This window comes from Salvelinus alpinus, chromosome 1 (genome assembly GCF_045679555.1).
Source record: "Salvelinus alpinus chromosome 1, SLU_Salpinus.1, whole genome shotgun sequence".
NCBI lineage: Eukaryota > Metazoa > Chordata > Actinopteri > Salmoniformes > Salmonidae > Salvelinus > Salvelinus alpinus.
In genome coordinates, this window is record NC_092086.1 from 12220793 (window position 1) to 12244431 (window position 23639).

The following is a 23639-nucleotide window of genomic DNA, read 5'->3' on the forward strand; positions in this document are numbered from 1 at the left end:
ACTGATACTGATACTAGTGTTACTACTGATAGTACTGATACTACTGATACTGATACCAGTGTTACTACTGATACTACTGATACTACTGATACTGATACTACTGATACTACTACTGATACTGGTGTTACTACTGATACTACTGATACTACTAATACTGATACTACTGATACTACTGATACTAGTGATACTGATACTAGTGTTACTACTGATTCTACTGACACTACTGATACTGATACTAGTGTTACTACTGATACTACTGATACTACTGATACTACTACTGATACTACTACTGATACTACTGATACATACACCGAGATCATAACAAACATTCAAAATGCCCAATGTCTGTCCCACGCTACCCTCATCTGGCCCAGGACGGTACTACACCCTACTGATAGACCGTCTGGTAGGGCACGGTTTTCCAAACTTGTTCCTGGGCCACCCTCTGGGTCCTGGGCCCCTCTTGGTCCTGTACCCCCCCCCACACCCTCTGGGTCCTGGGCCACCCTCTGGGTCCTGTACCCCTCCCTCCCCCACACCCTCTGGGTCCTGGGCCCCTCTTGCTCTCTCTCTCTCTCTCTCTCTCTCTCTCTCTCTCTCTTGCTTCAATTATTATTATTATTGACTTTTTCAATGTTAATCTTCATCTCTCTCGCTCTCTCTTCTGACTTTCACCCTCTCTCTGTGTTTCCCTCCATTTCCCTCACTCTCTTCCTCTCTCTCTCTCTCTTCTTGTCCTCTTCCTCTCTCCCTCTGTGTTTCTCTCCCTTTCCCTCTCTCTTCCTCTCTCTCTCTCTCTCTTCCTCGCTCTCTTTCTTCCTCTCTCTCTCTCTCTTCTTGTCCTACTCCTCTCTCCCTCTCTCTGTGTTTCTCTTCATTTCTCTTTCTCACTCCCTCATGCTCTGCACACCTCTTTCTTTCTGGCTCTTATTTGCCTCACCACGTCTATCACTCTCTCTGTTTCTCTCTCTTATCTCTCCTGTCCTCTTCTCGGTATGGTGAGGCTGACTCTGGGAGCTCTGGCACTGTTTGTAGCTGTGTGTGGAGTGTCCAGTTTTGTGTTGCTGGGGGTGGCTATAGGGACAGACTACTGGTACCTCATAGATGTCGCTCAGAGGGAAAACAACTCCAACCTCTCTCTCAGCTCACACTCAGGACTATGGAGAACCTGCAACTGTAAGTCTCTGCATGTTACTTTTCTTTCAGCAGGAAGTCAGATACTGGTCCTGTGTGGCTTAGTGTGACCATCTGTATCTCAGCTGGTAGAGCATGGTACTACCAGGGTTATAACATGTATAGTGTAGTCCTCTGTATCTCAGCTGGTAGAGCATGACACTACCAGGGTTATAACATGTATAGTGTAGTACTCTGTATCTCAGCTGGTAGAGCATGGTACTACCAGGGTTATAACATGTATAGTGTAGTACTCTGTATCTCAGCTGGTAGAGCATGATACTACCAGGGTTATAACATGTATAGTGTAGTACTCTGTATCTCAGCTGGTAGAGCATGGTACTACCAGGGTTATAACATGTATAGTGTAGTCCTCTGTATCTCAGCTGGTAGAGCATGGTACTACCAGGGTTATAACATGTATAGTGTAGTCCTCTGTATCTCAGCTGGTAGAGCATGATACTACCAGGGTTATAACATGTATAGTGTAGTCCTCTGTATCTCAGCTGGTAGAGCATGATACTACCAGGGTTATAACATGTATAGTGTAGTCCTCTGTAGCTCAGCTGGAACTACATGGCTGTAAACTGCTTTGGATTGTCAGCTAGATGGCAGATATTCTATTATCAGACATTATATTATCAGATATTCTATTATCAGATATTCTATTATCAGACATTATATTATCAGATATTCTATTATCAGACATTCTATTATCAGACATTGTATTGAGACCCAGGTCTCTTTTACAAATAAAACCCTTTACTGTTCTGTTCTTCAGTCCTGGTCCTGTGCACGTGTTTTGTTCCAACCCAGCACTAACACAGCTGATTCAACTTATTAGACTTATCATAACGACCTTGATTATGTGGAACAGGTGTATTAGTACTGGGCTGGAACAAAAACAGTCCCACCCTGACAGTGCCCAGGACCAGGGTTGAGGAGAGCTGCTTTACTGCAGCGTGAGTTTAAGAGCCAGTCTGTTTTCTGCTGTAGACAACCTCTGGGTTGTAAAAATGTCATAACAGACAACTCAACCTAGGCTAGGACTGCTATACTACTGTGGTGTTTAGAAACAGACGGACACCCAGGCTATACTACTGTGGTGTTTAGAAACAGACTGACACCCAGGCTATACTACTGTGGTGTTTAGAAACAGACTGACACCCAGGCTATACTACTGTGGTGTTTAGAAACAGACGGACACCCAGGCTAGGACTGCTATACTACTGTGGTGTTTAGAAACAGACGGACACCCAGGCTATACTACTGTGGTGTTTAGAAACAGACTGACACCCAGGCTATACTACTGTGGTGTTTAGAAACAGACGGACACCCAGGCTAGGACTGCTATACTACTGTGGTGTTTAGAAACAGACTGACACCCAGGCTATACTACTGTGGTGTTTAGAAACAGACTGACACCCAGGCTATACTACTGTGGTGTTTAGAAACAGACGGACACCCAGGCTAGGACTGCTATACTACTGTGGTGTTTAGAAACAGACTGACACCCAGGCTAGGACTGCTATACTACTGTGGTGTTTAGAAACAGACTGACACCCAGGCTAGGACTGCTATACTACTGTGTTGTTTAGAAACAGACTGACACCCAGGCTATACTACTGTGTTGTTTAGAAACAGACTGACACCCAGGCTATACTACTGTGTTGTTTAGAAACAGACTGACACCCAGGCTATACTACTGTGTTGTTTAGAAACAGACTGACACCCAGGCTATACTACTGTGTTGTTTAGAAACAGACTGACATCCAGGCTAGGACTGCTGTGGTGTTTAGAAACAGACTGACACCCAGGCTATACTACTGTGGTGTTTGAGGGGATGAGGGGGAGGAGATGAGGGGAGGAGATGAGGGGGAGGAGATGAGGGGGAAGAGATGAAGGAGAGGAGATGAGGGGGATGAGATGAGGGGGGAGATGAAGGAGAGGAGATGGGAGAGTTGAGGGGGAGGAGATGAGGGGAGGAGATGAGGGGGAGGAGATGAGGGCAGGAGATTAGGGGGAGGAGATGAGGGGAGGAGATAAGGGGGGGAGATGAAGGAGAGGAGATGAAGGAGAGGAGATGGGAGAGTGGAGGGGGAGGAGATGAGGGAGAGGACATGAGGGAGAGGACATGAGGGAGAGGAGATGGGAGAGTTGAGGGGAAAGGAGATTAGGGGGGAGAAGATGAGGGGGAGGAGATGAGGGAGAGGAGATGAGGGAGAGGACATGAGGGGAGAGGAGATGGAAGAGTTGAGGGGAAATGAGATTAGGGGGAGGAGATGAGGGGGAGGAGATGAGGGAGGGGGGAGATCAAATCAAATCGAATGTATTTATATAGCCCTTCTTACATCAGCTGATGTCACAAAGTGCTGTACAGAAACCCAGCCTAAAACCCCAAACAGCAAGCAATGCAGGTGTAGAAGCACAGTGGCTAGGAAAAACTCCCTAGAAAGGCCAAAACCTAGGAAGAAACCTAGAGAGGAACCAGGCTATGAGGAGTGGTCAGTCCTCTTCTGGCTGTGCCGGGTGGAGATTATAACAGAACATGGCCAAGATGTTCAAATGTTCATAAATTACCAGCATGGTCAAATAATAATAATCACAGTAGTTGTCGAGGGTGCAACAAGTCAGCACCTCAGGAGTAAATGTCAGTTGGCTTTTCATAGCCGATCATTGAGAGTATCTCTACCGCTCCTGCTGTCTCTAGAGAGTTGAAAACAGCAGGTCTGGGACAGGTAGCACGTCCGGTGAACAGGTCAGGGTTCCATAGCCACAGGCAGAACAGTTGAAACTGGAGCAGCAGCACAACCAGGTGGACTGGGGACAGCAAGGAGTCATCATGCCAGGTAGTCCTGAGGCATGGTCCTAGGGCTCAGGTCCTCCGAGAGAGCGAAAGAGAGAATTAGAGAGAGCATACTTAAGTTCACACAGGTCACCGGATAAGACAGGAGAAATACTCCAGATATAACAAACTGACCCTAGCCCCCCGACACATAAACTACTGCAGCATAAATACTGAAGGCTGAGACAGGAGGGGTCAGGAGACACTGTGGCCCCTTCCGATGATACCCCAGGACATGGCCAAACAGGAAGTATATAACCCCACCCTCTTTGCCAAAGCACAGCCCCCACACCACTAGAGGGATAACTTCAACCACCAACTTACCATCCTGAGACAAGGCCGAGTATAGCCCACAAAGATGAGGGGGGAGGAGATGAGGGAGGAGATGAGGGGGGAGGAGATGAGGGAGGATATGAGGGGGGAGGAGATGAGGGAGGGGGGATATGAGGGAGTCAGGAGATGAGGGAGGGAGGAGATGAGGGGGAGGAGTTGAGGGAGGGAAGATGTGATTGGTTGATCCATGTGTTCTCTCTTCTGTCCCAGCCCAGAAGCTCTGTCAGCCATTCGTCAACCCGTTTGAAGGCGGACAAAACCTCACAGACTCTTACAGACACCTTTTAAGTAAGAACAGTTACACTAACTAAAACACTTATCATCATCATCTTCATCATTACCATTGTCATCAAATGATTACCACCTTTTGGCCAGTATTTGGCTGTGTGTAAATGTAACATATATTGGTGAGTGTTTAAATGTAAGATATATCGGTGAGTATTTAGCAGTATTTAAATGTAAATGATATTGCTCATTATTTGTCAGTGCTTCTGCAGCAGGTTGTTGGAGGTATTCCTTGTTGTTTAGCATCATTAATCAGGCTCCTGTAGAGGTATTGGCTGGTTATTGATAAAAAACATTGTGTCCAGAGCCACTTACAGTTAGTACATTCATCATCAGATTGCTAAGTGGGACAACCACATACTGAGCCTTCAGAACGTATTCACACACCTGGACTTTTACCACATTGTGTTGTTACAGCCTGAATTTAAAATGGATTACATGGAGATGTTCTTGTCACTGGCCCGACACACAATACCACATAATGTCAAAGTGGAATTATGTTTTTCGATTTTCTTTACAAATTATAACAAAATGTAAGGCTAAAATGTCTTGAGTCAATAAGTATTCAACTGTTGTTATGGAAACGCCTAAATAAGTTCAGGAGTAAAAATGTGATTAACAAGTCACATAATAATTTACATTGACTCACTCTGTGTGCAATAATAGTAGTTAACATGATTTTTGAATGACCATCTCATCTCTGTACCCCACATATACAATTACAGTGGGGAGAACAAGTATTTGATACACTGCCGATTTTGCAGGTTTTCCTACTTACAAAGCACGTAGAGGTCTGTCATTTTTATCATAGGTACACTTCTACTGTGAGAGTCGGAATCTAAAACAAAAATCCAGAAAATCACATTGTATGATTTTTAAGTAATTCATTTGCATTTTATTGCATGACATAAGTATTTGATACATCAGAAAAGCAGAACTTAATATTTGGTACAGAAACCTTTGTTTGCAATTACAGAGATCATACGTTTCCTGTAGTTCTTGACCAGGTTTGCACACACTGCAGCAGGGATTTTGGCCCACTCCTCCATACAGACCTTCTCCAGATCTTTCAGGTTTCGGGGCTGTCGCTGGGCAATACGGACTTTCAGCTCCCTCCAAAGATTTTCTATTGGGTTCAGGTCTGGAGACTGGCTAGGCCACTCCAGGACCTTGAGATGCTTCTTACGGAGGCACTCCTTAGTTGCCCTGGCTGTCTGTTTCGAGTCGTTGTCATGCTGGAAGACCCAGCCACGACCCATCTTCAATGCTCTTACTGAGGGAAGGAGGTTGTTGGCCAAGATCTCGCGATACATGGCCCCATCCATCCTCCCCTCAATACGGTAGAGTCGTCCTGTCCCCTTTGCAGAAAAGCATCCCCAAAGAATGATGTTTCCACCTCCATGCTTCACGGTTGGGATGGTGTTCTTGGGGTTGTACTCATCCTTCTTCTTCCTCCAAACACGGCGAGTGGAGTTTAGACCAAAAAGCTCTATTTTTGTCTCATCAGACCACATGACCTTCTCCCATTCCTCCTCTGGATCATCCAGATGGTCATTGGCAAACTTCAGACGGGCCTGGACATGCGCTGGCTTGAGCAGGGGGACCTTGCGTGCGCTGCAGGATTTTAATCCATGACGGCGTAGTGTGTTACTAATGGTTTTCTTTGAGACTGTGGTCCCAGCTCTCTTCCGGTCATTGACCAGGTCCTGCCGTGTAGTTCTGGGCTGATCCCTCACCTTCCTCATGATCATTGATGCCCCACGAGGTGAGATCTTGCATGGAGCCCCAGACCGAGGGTGATTGACCGTCATCTTGAACTTCTTCCACTTTCTAATAATTGCACCAACAGTTGTTGCCTTCTCACCAAGCTGCTTGCCTATTGTCCTGTAGCCCATCCCAGCCTTGTGTAGGTCTACAATTTTATCCCTGATGTCCTTACACAGCTCTCTGGTCTTGGCCATTGTGGAGAGGTTGGAGTCTGTTTGATTGAGTGTGTGGACAGGTGTCTTTTATACAGGTAACGAGTTCAAACAGTTGCAGTTAATACAGGTAATGAGTGGAGAACAGGAGGGCTTCTTAAAGAAAAACTAACAGGTCTGTGAGAGCCGGAATTCTTACTGGTTGGTAGGTGATCAAATACTTATGTCATGCAATAAAATGCAAATTAATTACTTAAAAATCATACAATGTGATTTTCTGGATTTTTGTTTTAGATTCCGTCTCTCACAGTTAAAGTGTACCTATGATAAAAATTACAGACCTCTACATGCTTTGTAAGTAGGAAAACCTGCAAAATCGGCAGTGTATCAAATACTTGTTCTCCCCACTGTATCTGTAAGGTCCCTTAGTCGAGCAGTGATATACAAACACAGATTCAACTACAAAAACCAGGAAGGTTTTCCAATGCCTTGCAAAGAAGGGCACCTATTGGTCGATGGGTAAAAATGATAAAAGCAGACATTGAAAATCCCTTTTGAGCGGTGAAGTTATTAATTACACTTTGGATGGTGTATCAATACACCCAGTCAATAGAACTCATTTGCCGGAGAGGAAGGAAACCACTCAGCGATTTCACCATGAGGCCCATGGTGGCTTTAATTAAAACATGGCTGTGATAGAAGAAAACTGAGGATGGATCAATAACATTGTAGTTACTCCACAATACTAACCTAAATGACAGATTGAAAAGAAGGAAGTATGTACAGCATAAAAACATGGATCCTGTTCGCAACAAGGAACTAAAGTAAAACTGCAAATAATGTGGCAAAAGAAATTAACTTTATGTCCTGATGTTTGGGGCAAATCCAATACAACTCATTACCGAGTACCACTCTCCATATTTTCAAGTATAGTGGTGGCTGCATCATGTTATGGGTATGCTTGTAATCGTTTAAGGACTGGGGAGTTTTTCAGGATAAAAAAAATTACGAAATGGAGCTAAGCACAGGCAAAATCCTAGAGGAAAACCTGGTTCAGTCTGTTTTCCACCAGACACTGACTTGAATACACCAATAACCTCAAGGCCAAATCTACACTGGAGTTGCTTACAAAGAAGACAGCGAATGTTCCTGAGTGGCTGAGTTACAGTTTTGACTTAAATCTACTTGAAAAGCCATGGCAAGATGGGAAAATGGTTGTTGAGCAATAATCAACATCCAATTTGACAGAGCTTGAAGAATTTTGAAAAGAATAATGGGAAAGTATTGAACAATCCAGGTCTGGAAAGCTCTTAGATTTACCAAGAAACACTCACAGCTGTAATCACTGCCAAATGTGTGTCACGCCCTGACTTTAGTTATATTTGCTTTCTTTATTATTTGGTTAGGTCAAGGTGTGACAAGGGTGGTTTGTTTAGTTTTTGTAGGGGTTTTCTTGTCCAGGGTTTTTTGTTATCTATGGGGATTTTGTGTTGTCTAGGGGTATGTAGGTTGATGGTGGCCTGGATGGGTTCCCAATCAGAGACAGCTGTTTCTCGTTGTCTCTGATTGGGGAGCCTATTTAGGTTGCCATTTTCCATGTTGGTTTGGTGGGTAGTTGTCCATGTTTAGTTGCCTGTGAGCACTACGTTGGCTTCACGTGTTCGGTTGATGTTTATTGTTTTGGTGGCAAATTCTTATATTAAACAAGTATGTACGCTCAAAACGCTGCGCCTTGGTCCACTCCTTTAAACGGCCGTGACAATGTGCTTCTACAAAGTATTTTTTAAATTTAATTTGATTGAACCTTTATTTAACTCGGCAAGTCAGTTAGGAACAGATTCTTATTTACAATGATGGCCAACCAAAAGGCAAAAGGCCTCCGGAGGGGACGGGGGATTAAAAATAAAAATACATTAAATAAATGTATATAGGACAAAACACACATCACGACAAGGGATCACTTGAGTCTGCAAGTGTTTTGGTTAAAAGGAGCACTGATGTCCCATCTGACACTTTTGCGAGCATTGTCTCCCGCGACCTGTCTTGTAGCATCGTCTCCCGCGACCTGTCTTGTAGCATCGTCTCCCGCGACCTGTCTTGTAGCATCGTCTCCCGCGACCTGTCTTGTAGCATCGTCTCCCGCGACCTGTCTTGTAGCATCGTCTCCCGCGACCTGTCTTGTAGCATCGTCTCCCGCGACCTGTCTTGTAGCATCGTCTCCCGCGACCTGTCTTGTAGCATCGTCTCCCGCGACCTGTCTTGTAGCATCGTCTCCCGTGACCTGTCTTGTAGCATCGTGTCCCGTGACCTGTCTTGCAGCACGTCTCACTTGCTATGAAACATGGGTACTGGGGACCTGTAGCAGACACACACTCTGATAGACAGTGAGAAAGTTGTCAAAACAAAACGACATCTCTCTACTCCTGCACAAAATATGTATAAGTATATCGGTCTACAGGGATTCCATCAGCTGAGTTAGCTTGTTGTAGCCTGTCTTCTGCTAGCTAGCTTCACTGACAAACACAGCCAACTAATGATGTTGGGCACTGCACTGATAAACAGCATGCAGCTGGTTACTTATTTAGGATAGCTTGACAGCTTGCTGATGAAGTTGTAAACATGTTCCCAGCAGTCAGTCCGTACTTCAGCCTGTTTCCAAAGCACCACTCTGTAGAGTCTAATTTAATGGATTAACAAAGCACCACTCTGTAGTCTAATTTAATGGATTAACAAAGCACTACTCTGTAGAGTCCAAATACTGGCTTAACAAAACACCACTCTGTAGAGTCCAATACACTGTTTAAAAAAAACACCACTCTGTAGAGTCCAATATACTATCTTAACAAAACACCACTCTGTAGAGTCTAATATACTGTCTTAACAAAACACCACTCTGTAGAGTCTAATATACTATCTTAACAAAACACCACTCTGTAGAGTCTAATATACTGTCTTAACAAAACACCACTCTGTAGAGTCTAATATACTGTCTTAACAAAACACCACTCTGTAGAGTCTAATATACTGTCTTAACAAAACACCACTCTGTAGAGTCTAATATACTATCTTAACAAAACACCACTCTGTAGAGTCCAATATACTGTCTTAACAAAACACCACTCTGTAGAGTCCAATATACTGTCTTAACAAAACACCACTCTGTAGAGTCCAATATACTGTCTTAACAAAACACCACTCTGTGGAGTCCAATATACTGTCTTAACAAAACACCACTCTGTAGAGTCTAATATACTGTCTTAACAAAACACCACTCTGTAGAGTCTAATATACTGTCTTAACAAAACACCACTCTGTAGAGTCTAATATACTGTCTTAACAAAACACCACTCTGTAGAGTCCAATATACTATCTTAACAAAACACCACTCTGTAGAGTCTAATATACTGTCTTAACAAAACACCACTCTGTAGAGTCTAATATACTGTCTTAACAAAACACCACTCTGTAGAGTCCAATATACTGTCTTAACAAAACACCACTCTGTAGAGTCTAATATACTGTCTTAACAAAACACCACTCTGTAGAGTCCAATATACTGTCTTAACAAAACACCACTCTGTAGAGTCTAATATACTGTCTTAACAAAACACCACTCTGTAGAGTCCAATATACTGTCTTAACAAAACACCACTCTGTAGAGTCCAATATACTGTCTTAACAAAACACCACTCTGTAGAGTCTAATATACTATCTTAACAAAACACCACTCTGTAGAGTCTAATATACTATCTTAACAAAACACCACTCTGTAGAGTCTAATATACTGTCTTAACAAAACACCACTCTGTAGAGTCCAATATACTGTCTTAACAAAACACCACTCTGTAGAGTCTAATATACTGTCTTAACAAAACACCACTCTGTAGAGTCTAATATACTATCTTAACAAAACACCACTCTGTAGAGTCCAATATACTGTCTTAACAAAACACCACTCTGTAGAGTCCAATATACTGTCTTAACAAAACACCACTCTGTAGAGTCTAATATACTATCTTAACAAAACACCACTCTGTAGAGTCCAATATACTGTCTTAACAAAACACCACTCTGTAGAGTCTAATATACTGTCTTAACAAAACACCACTCTGTAGAGTCTAATATACTGTCTTAACAAAACACCACTCTGTAGAGTCTAATATACTGTCTTAACAAAACACCACTCTGTAGAGTCCAATATACTATCTTAACAAAACACCACTCTGTAGAGTCCAATATACTGTCTTAACAAAACACCACTCTGTGGAGTCCAATATACTGTCTTAACAAAACACCACTCTGTAGAGTCTAATATACTGTCTTAACAAAACACCACTCTGTAGAGTCAGCTAACATCACCAACTGGAAAAGGTCTCTCCAGAGAGGCCCATAGACACACCCCTCGTACAATAAGATGACGAGGATTCTTTAAAAGGGAATTGGCCGCCCTTTGTGATGCAGACAGTGGGAGGTGGGCAAACCCATTACTCATAATGTACAAGAGGACATGAACAGAGGCTCAGTGTTTGCCTCTCTGGGCAGTTTGTGGACTTAGCTGATATTTACAGCTGAGGCTGCTGGCGCCTTTATTCGCACTCCTGGTATACGTTCCAAAATGGCACCCTATTCCCTATATAGTGCACTATTTTAACCAGGGACCATAGGGCTCTGGTCGGAAGTAGTGCACTATATAGTAAAAAGTGTGCTATTTGGGATGCACACGTCACACAGGAGGATCCTTTGAAAGCAGTAGATAGTGACTGAACCCCCCAGTGACACTCCTTATTAATACAACTCCTCTTTCCTGAGCTCACATCATGTGTTTCTATTGAGTTATTGATCCAAGGCTCCCTGTCTATAACACCTACAACAGCCCTGTCAAAGCCAAGGACCTTTATAGACCAGAGTTTTCAAGGCAAGAAACAGAGTCTGGAGATGAAGATGAAGATGATGGAGAAGAAAATTCCCTTGTTTTCCAGAAATCCTGTTTTTTTAGGATTCCCTGATTTCCTGCTTATTCCTTCGTAATTCCATGGCTCGGCGCCATTAGCTTCTTCTCCTGGTCGATGGTGCCACCGTACGACAGGGAGTCACACAGCTCCTGCACTGCCACGTAGACGGAGAGGAGGGACAGCTGTCTTCACAGAGCGCACACTGCCTGAGCTGCAGATCGATAGCCCTTCTCTACTTCAACCATTTTATATTTATGATGTACTACATTAAGTGACTTGCTAAAAAAAATCTGAAGAGCGGCACATATCCTCCTCTACACAAAGGAGGAGATCCTTTTTGATAACTTAAATTGGGCGATAGTTATCTCAACTTATTAGTATATTATATAACTTAAATTGGACGATATTTATCTCAACTTATTAGTATATTATATAACTTAAATTGGACAATAGTTATCTCAACTTTCCAAAGTTTTGCTTAGATGAGGAAAAAAAACATTGTGCAAACTTATTTGTAGACGTTTTCTGAGGCCTTTTGACACGGTTTACCATTACATTCTCATTCAAAAGGCTGACTAGAAAAGGCCTGGATCAGCCCTCTTGCAAGTAGTTTGAGAATGATCTGTCAAATAGGACACAATGTGGGATTTTTAAGTGTGTCAAGTTTAGTTTCCTGGATATTAATGAAGGTGTACCACAGGGGTCTGTATTGGGACCTGTTATCTTTACTATTTATATCAATAACATTAGTCTATCTGTTAAACATTTTTATATGCATCTGTATGCAGATGACACTGTGATGTATGCCATTGACCTAACTGTTGCCCAGGCTATAATAGAGTTGCAAGCTGACCTTGTTACCTCACAGAAAGCCCTGGTTGGTTTAAAAATGTGTACTTAATGCTGGAAAGGCTAAAGATGGACTACATATGTATTCATTGGATGCTTCTCCCATCGATCAGGTTTCCGCTTATACATATGTGGGTATTTGGTTTGACAAAGATTGCATGTTTACATTTTCTTTGATTATCTAGTTATAAAGCTCAATTTTCAAGTGGGCTTGATTTAAAAAAAAAGAAATACATATTGTCTCTCCCTAAATAGCAGGAAGCTATTCAGTCTACTTTCCTGCCAGTTCTTGACTAAGGTGAAACTATTTTTCAGATTGCAGCAGCCACTACTCTTCAACCATCGGATGCCTTCTAGCATAGAGCCCTTTGCTTGATCACAGGTGACAGTTTTAAAACCCATCACTGCATCCTGTATCAAAATGGTGGCTGGTCCTCATTAAAGTCCTGTCAATTACTTTATTATTCCCTTTAATGCACAAGCTTTTGACTAACTTCACTGTTAAAATATAAAAACAGTACATTAGTCAACAAGCTTTGTTAAGAATGAGTTGATTCATCTACCCCTTGGTCGGTACATTAGTCAACAAGCTTTGTTCAGAATGAGTTGATTCATCTACCCCTTGGTCGGTACATTAGTCAACAAGCTTTGTTCAGAATGAGTTGATTCATCTACCCCTTGGTCGGTACATTTGTCAACAAGCTTTGTTAAGAATGAGTTGATTCATCTACCCCTCGGTCGGTACATTAGTCAACAAGCTTTGTAAAGAATGAGTTGATTCATCTACCCCTCGGTCGGTACATTAGTCAACAAGCTTTGTTAAGAATGAGTTGATTCATCTACCCCTCGGTCAGTATATTAGTCAACAAGCTTTGTTAAGAATGAGTTGATTCATCTACCCCTTGGTCGGTATATTAGTCAACAAGCTTTGTTCAGAATGAGTTGATTCATCTACGCCTTGGTCGGTACATTAGTCAACAAGCTTTGTTAAGAATGAGTTGATTCATCTACGCCTTGGTCGGTATATTAGTCAACAAGCTTTGTTCAGAATTAGTTGATTCATCTACGCCTTGGTCAGTACATTAGTCAACAAGCTTTGTTCAGAATGAGTTGATTCATCTACGCCTTGGTCGGTATATTAGTCAACAAGCTTTGTTAAGAATGAGTTGATTCATCTACGCCTTGGTCGGTATATTAGTCAACAAGCTTTGTTAAGAATGAGTTGATTCATCTACCCCTTGGTCGGTATATTAGTCAACAAGCTTTGTTAAGAATGAGTTGATTCATCTACGCCTTGGTCGGTATATTAGTCAACAAGCTTTGTTCAGAATTAGTTGATTCATCTACGCCTTGGTCAGTACATTAGTCAACAAGCTTTGTTCAGAATGAGTTGATTCATCTACGCCTTGGTCGGTATATTAGTCAACAAGCTTTGTTAAGAATGAGTTGATTCATCTACGCCTTGGTCGGTATATTAGTCAACAAGCTTTGTTAAGAATGAGTTGATTCATCTACCCCTTGGTCGGTACATTAGTCAACAAGCTTTGTTAGGCTAGCGCTGCTTCTTATTCCCCTTGGTCACTACTTAGTCAACATCGTTTCGACTGGGTGGTCGAAAGCCGGTGGAAATACACCGGGGGGATGTTTAGCTACTCCACACGCTACTAACTCAACGGAGACGTGCTCTATGTAGTCAATAGGATGTAGTGTAAGGCTATCTGGACAGGATGGAGGGGAAAGCATTCTGGATGTAGTCTATCTGGACAGGATGGAGGGGAAAGCATTCTGGATGGAGTCTATCTGGACAGGATGGAGGGGAAAGCATTCTGGATGGAGTCTATCTGGACAGGATGGAGGGGAAAGCATTCTGGATGTAGTCTATCTGGACAGGATGGAGGGGAAAGCATTCTGGATGTAGTCTATCTGGACAGGATGGAGGGGAAAGCATTCTGGATGGAGTCTATCTGGACAGGATGGAGGGGAAAGCATTCTGGATGTAGTATATCTGGACAGGATGGAGGGGAAAGCATTCTGGATGTAGTCTATCTGGACAGGATGGAGGGGAAAGCATTCTGGATGGAGTCTATCTGGACAGGATGGAGGGGAAAGCATTCTGGATGTAGTCTATCTGGACAGGATGGAGGGGAAAGCATTCTGGATGTAGTCTATCTGGACAGGATGGAGGGGAAAGCATTCTGGATGGAGTCTATCTGGACAGGATGGAGGGGAAAGCATTCTGGATGGGGTCTATCTGGACAGGATGGAGGGGAAAGTATTCTGGATGGGGTCTATCTGGACAGGATGGAGGGGAAAGCATTCTGGATGGGGTCTATCTGGACAGGATGGAGGGGAAAGCATTCTGGATGGGGTCTATCTGGACAGGATGGAGGGGTAAGCATTCTGGATGGGGTCTATCTGGACAGGATGGAGGGGAAAGCATTCTGGATGGAGTCTATCTGGACAGGAGGGAGGGGAAAGCATTCTGGATGTGGTCTATCTGGACAGGATGGAGGGGAAAGCATTCTGGATGGGGTCTATCTGGACAGGATGGAGGGGAAAGCATTCTGGATGTGGTCTATCTGGACAGGATGGAGGGGAAAGCATTCTGGATGGGGTCTATCTGGACAGGATGGAGGGGAAAGCATTCTGGATGTGGTCTATCTGGACAGGATGGAGGGGAAAGCATTCTGGATGGGGTCTATCTGGACAGGATGGAGGGGAAAGCATTCTGGATGGGGTCTATCTGGACAGGATGGAGGGGAAAGCATTCTGGATGGAGTCTATCTGGACAGGATGGAGGGGAAAGCATTCTGGATGTAGTCTATCTGGACAGGATGGAGGGGTAAACATACATTTCATTGAGTTAGAATCAGTCTCCTTCCTCCTTTCCCATATGATTACTATCCTGCAATAACCTGGTTATCAGACCATGCTGGTTCATTTATCCAACATTGAACTCCCTCTCTCTCTCTCTCACACACACACACACACACACACACACACACACACACACACACACACACACACACACACACACACACACACACACACACACACACACACACACACACACACACACACACACACACACACACACACACACACACACACAATCACTTCAGTGCTCAACCTCTCCCTCAGCTCTCTTCCTCCCCATTGATTGTGTGGTCAGATGCCGTCACCCGTGGAGTAATGTAAGTTACACAGTAAGTCTCTCAGCAAACAGCTTTCTTTACCAACGGAGCCAGCTCCTCCCCTGCCTTCCCCACCATGTTACTGGAAAGGGAGAAGGACGGATGGAGAACGGAGGGAACCTGTGTGAATGAGTCAGAGGGTTGTATAACTGTAGACTATGATTTCCTGCTGAGCACATATCTTCAATTTATTGTTGTGTGTGTGTACTTGTGTATGTGTGTGTGTGCATGCATTTCTGTGTGTGTGTGCGTGTCTATTGCGTAGGTAGAGGAGGACATTATCAGTGTGATATGCAGCAGCTGTTTGGGATCAGAGTTCTCCCACTGAGAGACAAAGGATGCTGATTGGCGCCAGTCTAGGGCTGATTATCAGCTTATGTTTACCAGGACCACAGGTGCATAATTGAACAGGTACTGGTCACTCAGGCTCTGTGGCCAAAACACTTAAACATTAGTTTTGTAAGGAACCTGATGCCCCTCTGCTTGGCACTCAGCATAAAAAATTACCCTTCACAGTCATTCTTATTCCCATGTAAAACAGCATGGTAAGTGACAGACACATTACCCATAATACCCCCCCCCCTCCTGATAAATGCTCAGAATAGAAAGAAAAAAATTACCAGGAAGTCTGAAAACACATATTGAGTGGGCGGGGAGCTAGTATGCTGAGTGGGCGGGGAGCTAGTATGCTGAGTGGGCGGGGAGCTAGTATGCTGAGTGGGCGGGGAGCTAGTATGCTGAGTGGACGGGGAGCTAGTATGCTGAGTGGGCGGGGAGCTAGTATGCTGAGTGAGCGGGGAGCTAGTATGCTGAGTGGGCGGGGAGCTAGTATGCTGAGTGGGCGGGGAGCTAGTATGCTGAGTGGGCGGGGAGCTTGTATGCTGAGTGGGCGGGGAGCTAGTATGCTGAGTGGGCGGGGAGCTAGTATGCTGAGTGGGCGGGGAGCTAGTATGCTGAGTGGGCGGGGAGCTAGTATGCTGAGTGGGCGGGGAGCTAGTATGCTGAGTGGACGGGGAGCTAGTATGCTGAGTGGGCGGGGAGCTAGTATGCTGAGTGGGCGGGGAGCTAGTATGCTGAGTGGGCGGGGAGCTTGTATGCTGAGTGGGCGGGGAGCTAGTATGCTGAGTGGGCGGGGAGCTTGTATGCTGAGTGTGCGGGGAGCTAGAATGCTGAGTGGGCAGGGAGTTCAGTGAGATTGAAAACACCTGTGTCAAGCAACATGGACTCAGTGAGCAGTGTGATTATCTCAAGCAAATTTTCTGCAACCTCAAACAACATTGAAATTGCACGCAACATCTAATCCTGTTACACATCACATCCTTACATATAGTTTTACTTGCTAGCCCAAATGGAATTGTCAGCACTGTTTATCAAGATAGCTTGCTAGTTATCCTTGGACAATTTCTGTTAGGGTACAATTCATAACACACACACACACACACACACACACACACACACACACACACACACACACACACACACACACACACACACACACACACACACACACACACACACACACACACACACACACACACACACACACACACACACACAGTCATTCCAGTTGACATAATCCGTGGTGTTGATAGTGAAAGAGTCATTCCAGTTGACATAATCTGTGGTGTTGTGAGTGAGAGAGTCATTCCAGGTGGTCTAATCTGTGGTGTTGTGAGTGAGAGAGTCATTCCAGGTGGTCTAATCTGTGGTGTTGTGAGTGAGAGAGTCATTCCAGGTGATCTAATCTGTGGTGTGATGCCATTACATGTTTTATGACCATGGCCAGTGATGGTGTCTTGTGAAAGACTCACGTACTGTATGGCCTTGTGTCTATTGAGAGCTGATGTCTCAATCAATGGTTCTCAATTATCTCTTCAGGGTAGTTATGGGGAAATTAAGCTTCCTGAAGTATTTCCATTCCAATAGGTTTGTTACTCAGAGCTTCATTATCCGTTCCCGATGCACATCAGTGATATCTGTGGGTCAGCAACAAATAGCAGCGTGTGATAATCAGAGTTATTTTTTTCCTTAATCAGAACTCTGTGGTGCACCGGTAAATTGTTGTCTTTAGCAAGCCTACAGTCTGTTGGATTGGCAGATTCACGTTTTACATCATTCTTCCCTTGTTGTCTTCAACTTTACTATGGTTCTAAAACACAATCTATGGTATTATTTTAGGATGATGACAGTTTATTTTTTTTTACAATCGCTAGGACCCATTTCTCAATACTTAGGTCACTGTTTTCAAAACTCTTCACACTGTTCTCCTAACCAACTTTCAGCTTGGCACAGCAGTTCATTTAACATCCAAAATGCACGAAAACTACCAAAACACTTCATACATGTATCAAATCAACTCATTCTTACATAACACAAGCAAAGGTTGTCACTCATAAAACAACGACCTAAACAACAGGTAGCATTACACAATGTTTTCTTCAGTAAAATGTCTTTACAAAACAAGAATGACACCTCTCTACTGTTTAGAATTCACTGCAGTATATGTTACAGGAATGAATCAGACATGATGCAATATGCTTCAATATGTTTTATGTCATTTGTTTGGCATTGAGTGATTCCAAAATACAATAATTTGTATGTACACCATCTACCGATACAGATACAGTAGTAATGATAGTCAACCCTGTCTTCTGCATTTGGCCACAGGTTCTCATCCACATCACATCTTATGTCATCTTGGGCAATACACCCAGGAAAGAATCTTTTGGCATGCCTGGTCCATCCCTGGCAATCTTCTGCAGATACGTCCAGGCATCCAGCAGTCATTGCGTCCAGGAGGGACATTTGATCATGTGAATGGTGGTCATAAACCTTCCAGCTCTATGAGGAAAAGTGACATCATCCATCTCAGTCTGGGTCCCTCTGGCCCGGGACATTCAATGTGGCTCTTTCCCCAATCACATTCCTTCCTCGCCGCCGTGTTTTGGCCAAGTTGAAACCAGGTTCGTCCACAAAGATGAATATGTGGGGTGTTTGCCTGGCTTCAATCTCCATGACTCTCTACAATAAATCCACAAGGTAACATAAGAGTCAGGGTATTACGCTAGTTTACATTATACCTTAAAACATGCCATTGTGGGCCTCTGCCCTGTTTGGTTCTGTTCAAAACCAGTTCTGTGTTTTATAGTCATCTTACCTGGACTTATTGGTCCTGAGTTGCTTGACTCGTTCAGAGTTCCTCTCAAAAGGAACAGTGGACAACTGCTTCATCCTGACTTGATGTTGTTTCAGGACTCTAGAAATAGTTGTTTATGCTTACATTGTGAATATTTCCAAATGTAATGTTGTCTGCCAACACTCTGTCCCGAATCTCTGTGAGTTGTATGCCATTGTTTCTGATGACCATATCAACGATTGCAGCTTCCTGCAGAGCAGTGAAAATCCTACCTCTCCCGCCTGTAGGAGGTAACCGTTGGGTCCTAAGCAGAAATACAAAAACAATTACACACAAGTGTTTTTGGAGGTTTTGCTCAATTTACTTCTGTAATGTTTCAGTCAGATGTCCTTGCAGAATACACATCTTACCTGATGTTTTGCCGGAAATGTCTCAGAATAGATGCCACTGTTGAGCGTTGCAGATCTGGCTGCACTCTCAGACCAGCCTCTCTCATTGATAGACCATGATTTATTACAGGATCAGTTAGAGCAGCCCTAATCTCATCTGAGATGACAGCTCTTGACCTTCCTCTCAGTCTTCTTTCACCACACACACGTACTCCTCTCCCTCTTCCTCTCCCTCTCCCACTCCCTCTCCCACTCCCTCTCCCTCTCCCTCTCCCAGCCACTCTTCTTCCTCTCAGTCTTCTTCCACCACGCATACGTACTCCTCTCCCTCTCCCTCTCCCACTCCCTCTCCCACTCCCTCTTCCTCTCCCTCTCCCAGCCACTCTTCTTCCTCTCAGTCTTCTTCCACCACACATACGTACTCCTCTCCCTCTCCCTCTCCCACTTCCTCTCCCTCTCCCAGCCACTCTTCTTCCTCTCAGTCTTCTTCCACCACACATACGTACTCCTCTCCCTCTCCCTCTCCCTCTCCCTCTCCCTCTCCCTCTCCCTTTCCCTCTCCCTCTCCCAGCCACTCTTCTTCCTCTGTCAGCCACTTCTCTCTCTCTGGCTGGGTCCATGTTTACATTAGAGTACAGCATTATTCCTAAGATGTCCCCTTCTGTATAGATGGTAATGTAATTGAAAGACTAACAACTGGGCAGGTGTTCAGCTACAATGGGAATCAGCTGTGGTTGGTCTAATTGTTATGATAGTATTTCATTTTTTAGAGATTTAGAATATATTTCAATATGGTATTACTGTAGAAATGTAGCAAATTAATGTCTTATTCAATGTTGTGTTACGTTAGGTTTCAAACTTAAGTTTAACAGTTTTGAAAGAGTATGTAAACATGTGCAAATTGGCCTGTAGGTACATAGAGTTTTGGTGGTGGTTGTGTCTGAGTGAGAAAATAATTCATGAAATTTGAAAGATGTCAATGGGATCTCCCATTTTTTTGCAACACCTTAGGAAAGGGTTCTATATAGCACAAAAAAGACAGGGTGGACTGTGGGCTGAAAGGGGAGGGTGAACTGTGGGCTGAAAGGGGAGGGTGGACTGTGGGCTGAAAGGGGAGGGTGGACTGTGGGCTGAAAGGGGAGGGTGGACTGTGGGCTGAAAGGGGAGGGTGGACTGTGGGCTGAAAGGGGAGGGTGGACTGTGGGCTGAAAGGGGAGGGTGGACTGTGGGCTGAAAGGGGAGGGTGGACTGTGGGCTGAAAGGGGAGGGTGGACTGTGGGCTGAAAGGGGAGGGTGGACTGTGGGCTGAAAGGGGAGGGTGGACTGTGGGCTGAAAGGGGAGGGTGGACTGTGGGCTGAAAGGGGAGGGTGGACTGTGGGCTGAAAGGGGAGGGTGGACTGTGGGCTGAAAGGGGAGGGTGGACTGTGGGCTGAAAGGGGAGGGTGGACTGTGGGCTGAAAGGGGAGGGTGGACTGTGGGCTGAAAGGGGAGGGTGGACTGTGGGCTGAAAGGGGAGGGTGGACTGTGGGCTGAAAGGGGAGGGTGGACTGTGGGCTGAAAGGGGAGGGTGGACTGTGGGCTGAAAGGGGAGGGTGGACTGTGGGCTGAAAGGACAGGGTGGACTGTGGGCTGAAAGGGGAGGGTGGACTGTGGGCTGAAAGGACAGGGTGGACTGTGGGCTGAAAGGCCAGGGTGGACTGTGGGCTGAAAGGACAGGGTTGACTGTGGGCTGAAAGGGGAGGGTGGACTGTGGGGTTAAAGGGAAGAGTGGACTGTGGGGTTTACAATCGATGTAAAGTGGATGAAATGACTTTATGATTATTGCTCGCTGATCTACAAGGCGTGTGAATGATACTTAAAGAGAAAGGTGTTATCTACAACCTAAAGGGGTTATTTGGCTGTCCCCATAGGATAACCCTTTGAAGAACCCTCTCCTATGAGGACACCTGAAGAACCCTGTTGGAACCCTTTTTTGTGTAGAGAGAGACTGTCCTCCCAGAACAACAACAGCGACAGAATGTACTCCTAGAGGCAATGTAGACATATGTTTACCATGCACACAGAGAGAGAGAGAGAGAGATCCAGTTAATCGTTAGTAATGATAGAGATACAGTAGAAGTTCACCCTGGCAACCAGAGGGCAATACAAACACACACACATATACTCCCACACACAGAGATGTGCAGCCACACAAACATACATACACAAACAATGATTTGACATCAGAAACACAAACAGGTACTGTAGAATTAATTAGTATCTAATCAAACAAACACAACCACTGCTATAGCAACACAAGCCCAGGTTTCTAGATGAGATTAGACCCCACAGTACTGGGACAGATAAGCATCCCTGCTGTACCTTGGTGTGTGTGTGTGTGTGTGTGTGTGGGGGGGTAGTGACATTGTCAGATTGAAACAGAATAGATGTTAATTTGTGTTAACCCCACGGGGATAGACAGACTGAGAAGAAGGAGGGAAGGAGATTCTTTCATTCTATGCAGGTGTCTATTCACCATGTCTGTGTGCGTGTGTCATCAAGTCTCCCTTCAATAATGTGTCTCTAAAGTGGTCATACATTGGGCAGGAGGTTAGGAAGTGCAGCTCAGTTTCCACCTCATTTTGTGGGCAGTGTGCACATAGCCTGTCTTCTCTTGAGGACCAGGTCTGCCTTCGGTGGCCTTTCTCAATAGCAAAGCTATGCTCACTGAATCTGTACATAGTCAAAGATTTTCTTAACTTTGTTTCAGTCCCAGTGGCCAGGTATTGTGCCACTGTGTACTCTCTGTTAAAACTTATTTGGGATAGGGGGTGGTAATTTGACGTCCGGTTGAAAAGCGTGCCCAAAGTAAACTGCCTGCTACTCAGGCCCAGAAGCTAGGATATGCATATAATTGGTAGATATGGATGGAAAACACTCTAAAGTTTCTAAAACTGTTAAAATAATGTCTGTGAGTATAACAGAACTGAAATGGCAGGCGAAACCCAGAGGACAAACCCCCCCCCCCCCAAAAAAAAGAAATTCAGCCTACCACTGATTTCAATGGCTGGCATTTTTATTATAAGACGAAACCCTCCCACATTGCAGTTCCTAGGGCTTCCACTAGATGTCAACAGTCTTGAGAAAGAGTTTCAGGCTGGTTTAAAGAAAAATGAGGGAGAAGTTGTAGTTTTTCTAAGTGGCTCCCATTTTGGCTGTAGTGTTTCCAAGCGCATGGCCGAGATAGCGTGTTCTTTTTGTTTATCTCCGGTAAAGACAATAACGATTCTCCGTCTTACATTTTTTATTTTTTATTTTTTACGTATTAGGGTACCTAAGGTTTGATTATAAACGTTGTTTAACTTGTTTGGATAAGTTTATTGGTAACGTTTGGGATTCATTTTGTATGCATTTTGAAGGAGGGAAACTGGGTGGATTATTGACTGAAGCGCGCCAGCTAAACTGAGTTTTTATGGATATAAAGAAGGACTTTATCGAACAAAAGGACCATTTGTGATGTAACTGGGACCTTTTGGAGTGCCAACAGAAGAAGATCTTCAAAGGTAAGGCATTTATTATATCGCTATTTCTGACTTTCGTGTCGCAACTCCCTGGTTGAAAATGATTTGTTATGCATTTGTGTGCTGGACACTGTCCTCAGATAATCACATGGTTTGCTTTCGCCGTAAAGCCTTTTTGAAATCTGACATGGCGGCTGGATTAACAACAAGTTAAGATGTATTGCACTTGGGATTTCATGAAAGTTAAATATTTATAGTAATTTAATTTGAATTTGGTGCTCTGCAATTTCACCAGGAGGTGTCGAAATGGGACGGTAGCGTCCCACTGATCCGCAAGATGTTTTAAGGGACAAATAGCATTCTAGTGTGCTCTGTTTTTTTGGTAAATTCTTTCCAATATGTCAAGTAATTATCTTTTTGTTTTCTCATGATTTGGTTGGCTCTAATTGTGTTGCTGTCCTGGGGCTCTGTGGGGTGTGTTTGTGTTTGTGAACAGAGCCCCAAGATCAGCTCTCTCGAATTGAATTATGGGATTTATTGGCATGGGAAACATATGTTAACATTGCCAAAGCAAGTGAAGTAGATAATAAACAAAAGTGAAATAAACAATTAAAATGCACAGTAAACTGTAAACTGTGTGATGTTCCAAAAGAATAAAGACATTACAAATGTCATATTATGTTTATGTACAGTGTTGTAACGATGTGCAAATGGTTAAAGTACACAAGGGAAAATAAATAAGCATAAATATGGGTTGTTTTTACAATGGTGTTTGTTCTTCACTGGTTGCCCTTTTCTTGTGGCAACAGGTGACACATCTTGCTGCTGTGATGGCACACTGTGGTTATTTCACCCAATAGATATGGGAGTTTATCAAAATCGAGTTTGTTTTCGAATTCTTTGTGGATCTGTGTAATCTAAGGGAAAAATGTCTCTCTAATATGGTCATACATTGGGCAGGAGGTTAGGAAGTGCAGCTGTTTCCACCTAATTTTGTGGGCAGTATGCACATAGCCTGTCTTCTCTTGAGAGCCAGGTCTGCCTACGGCGGCCTTTCTCAATA

The 23639-nt window shown here is 44.0% G+C and overlaps 1 protein-coding gene across 1 annotated transcript in view; it reads left to right on the forward strand.

Annotated features, from left to right (window-relative positions):
* Positions 1 to 651: 651 nt before the first annotated feature.
* The window catches only part of LOC139567724 (transmembrane protein 114), a 28407-nt gene continuing 5419 nt past the window's right edge, over positions 652 to 23639 (forward strand). Inside the window, exons 1-2 of the mRNA XM_071389177.1 lie at positions 652 to 1176; positions 4562 to 4639. Coding sequence (XP_071245278.1) covers positions 996 to 1176; positions 4562 to 4639 — 259 coding nt within the window. The 5' untranslated portion in view covers positions 652 to 995. The remainder of the gene's footprint in view (positions 1177 to 4561; positions 4640 to 23639) is intronic.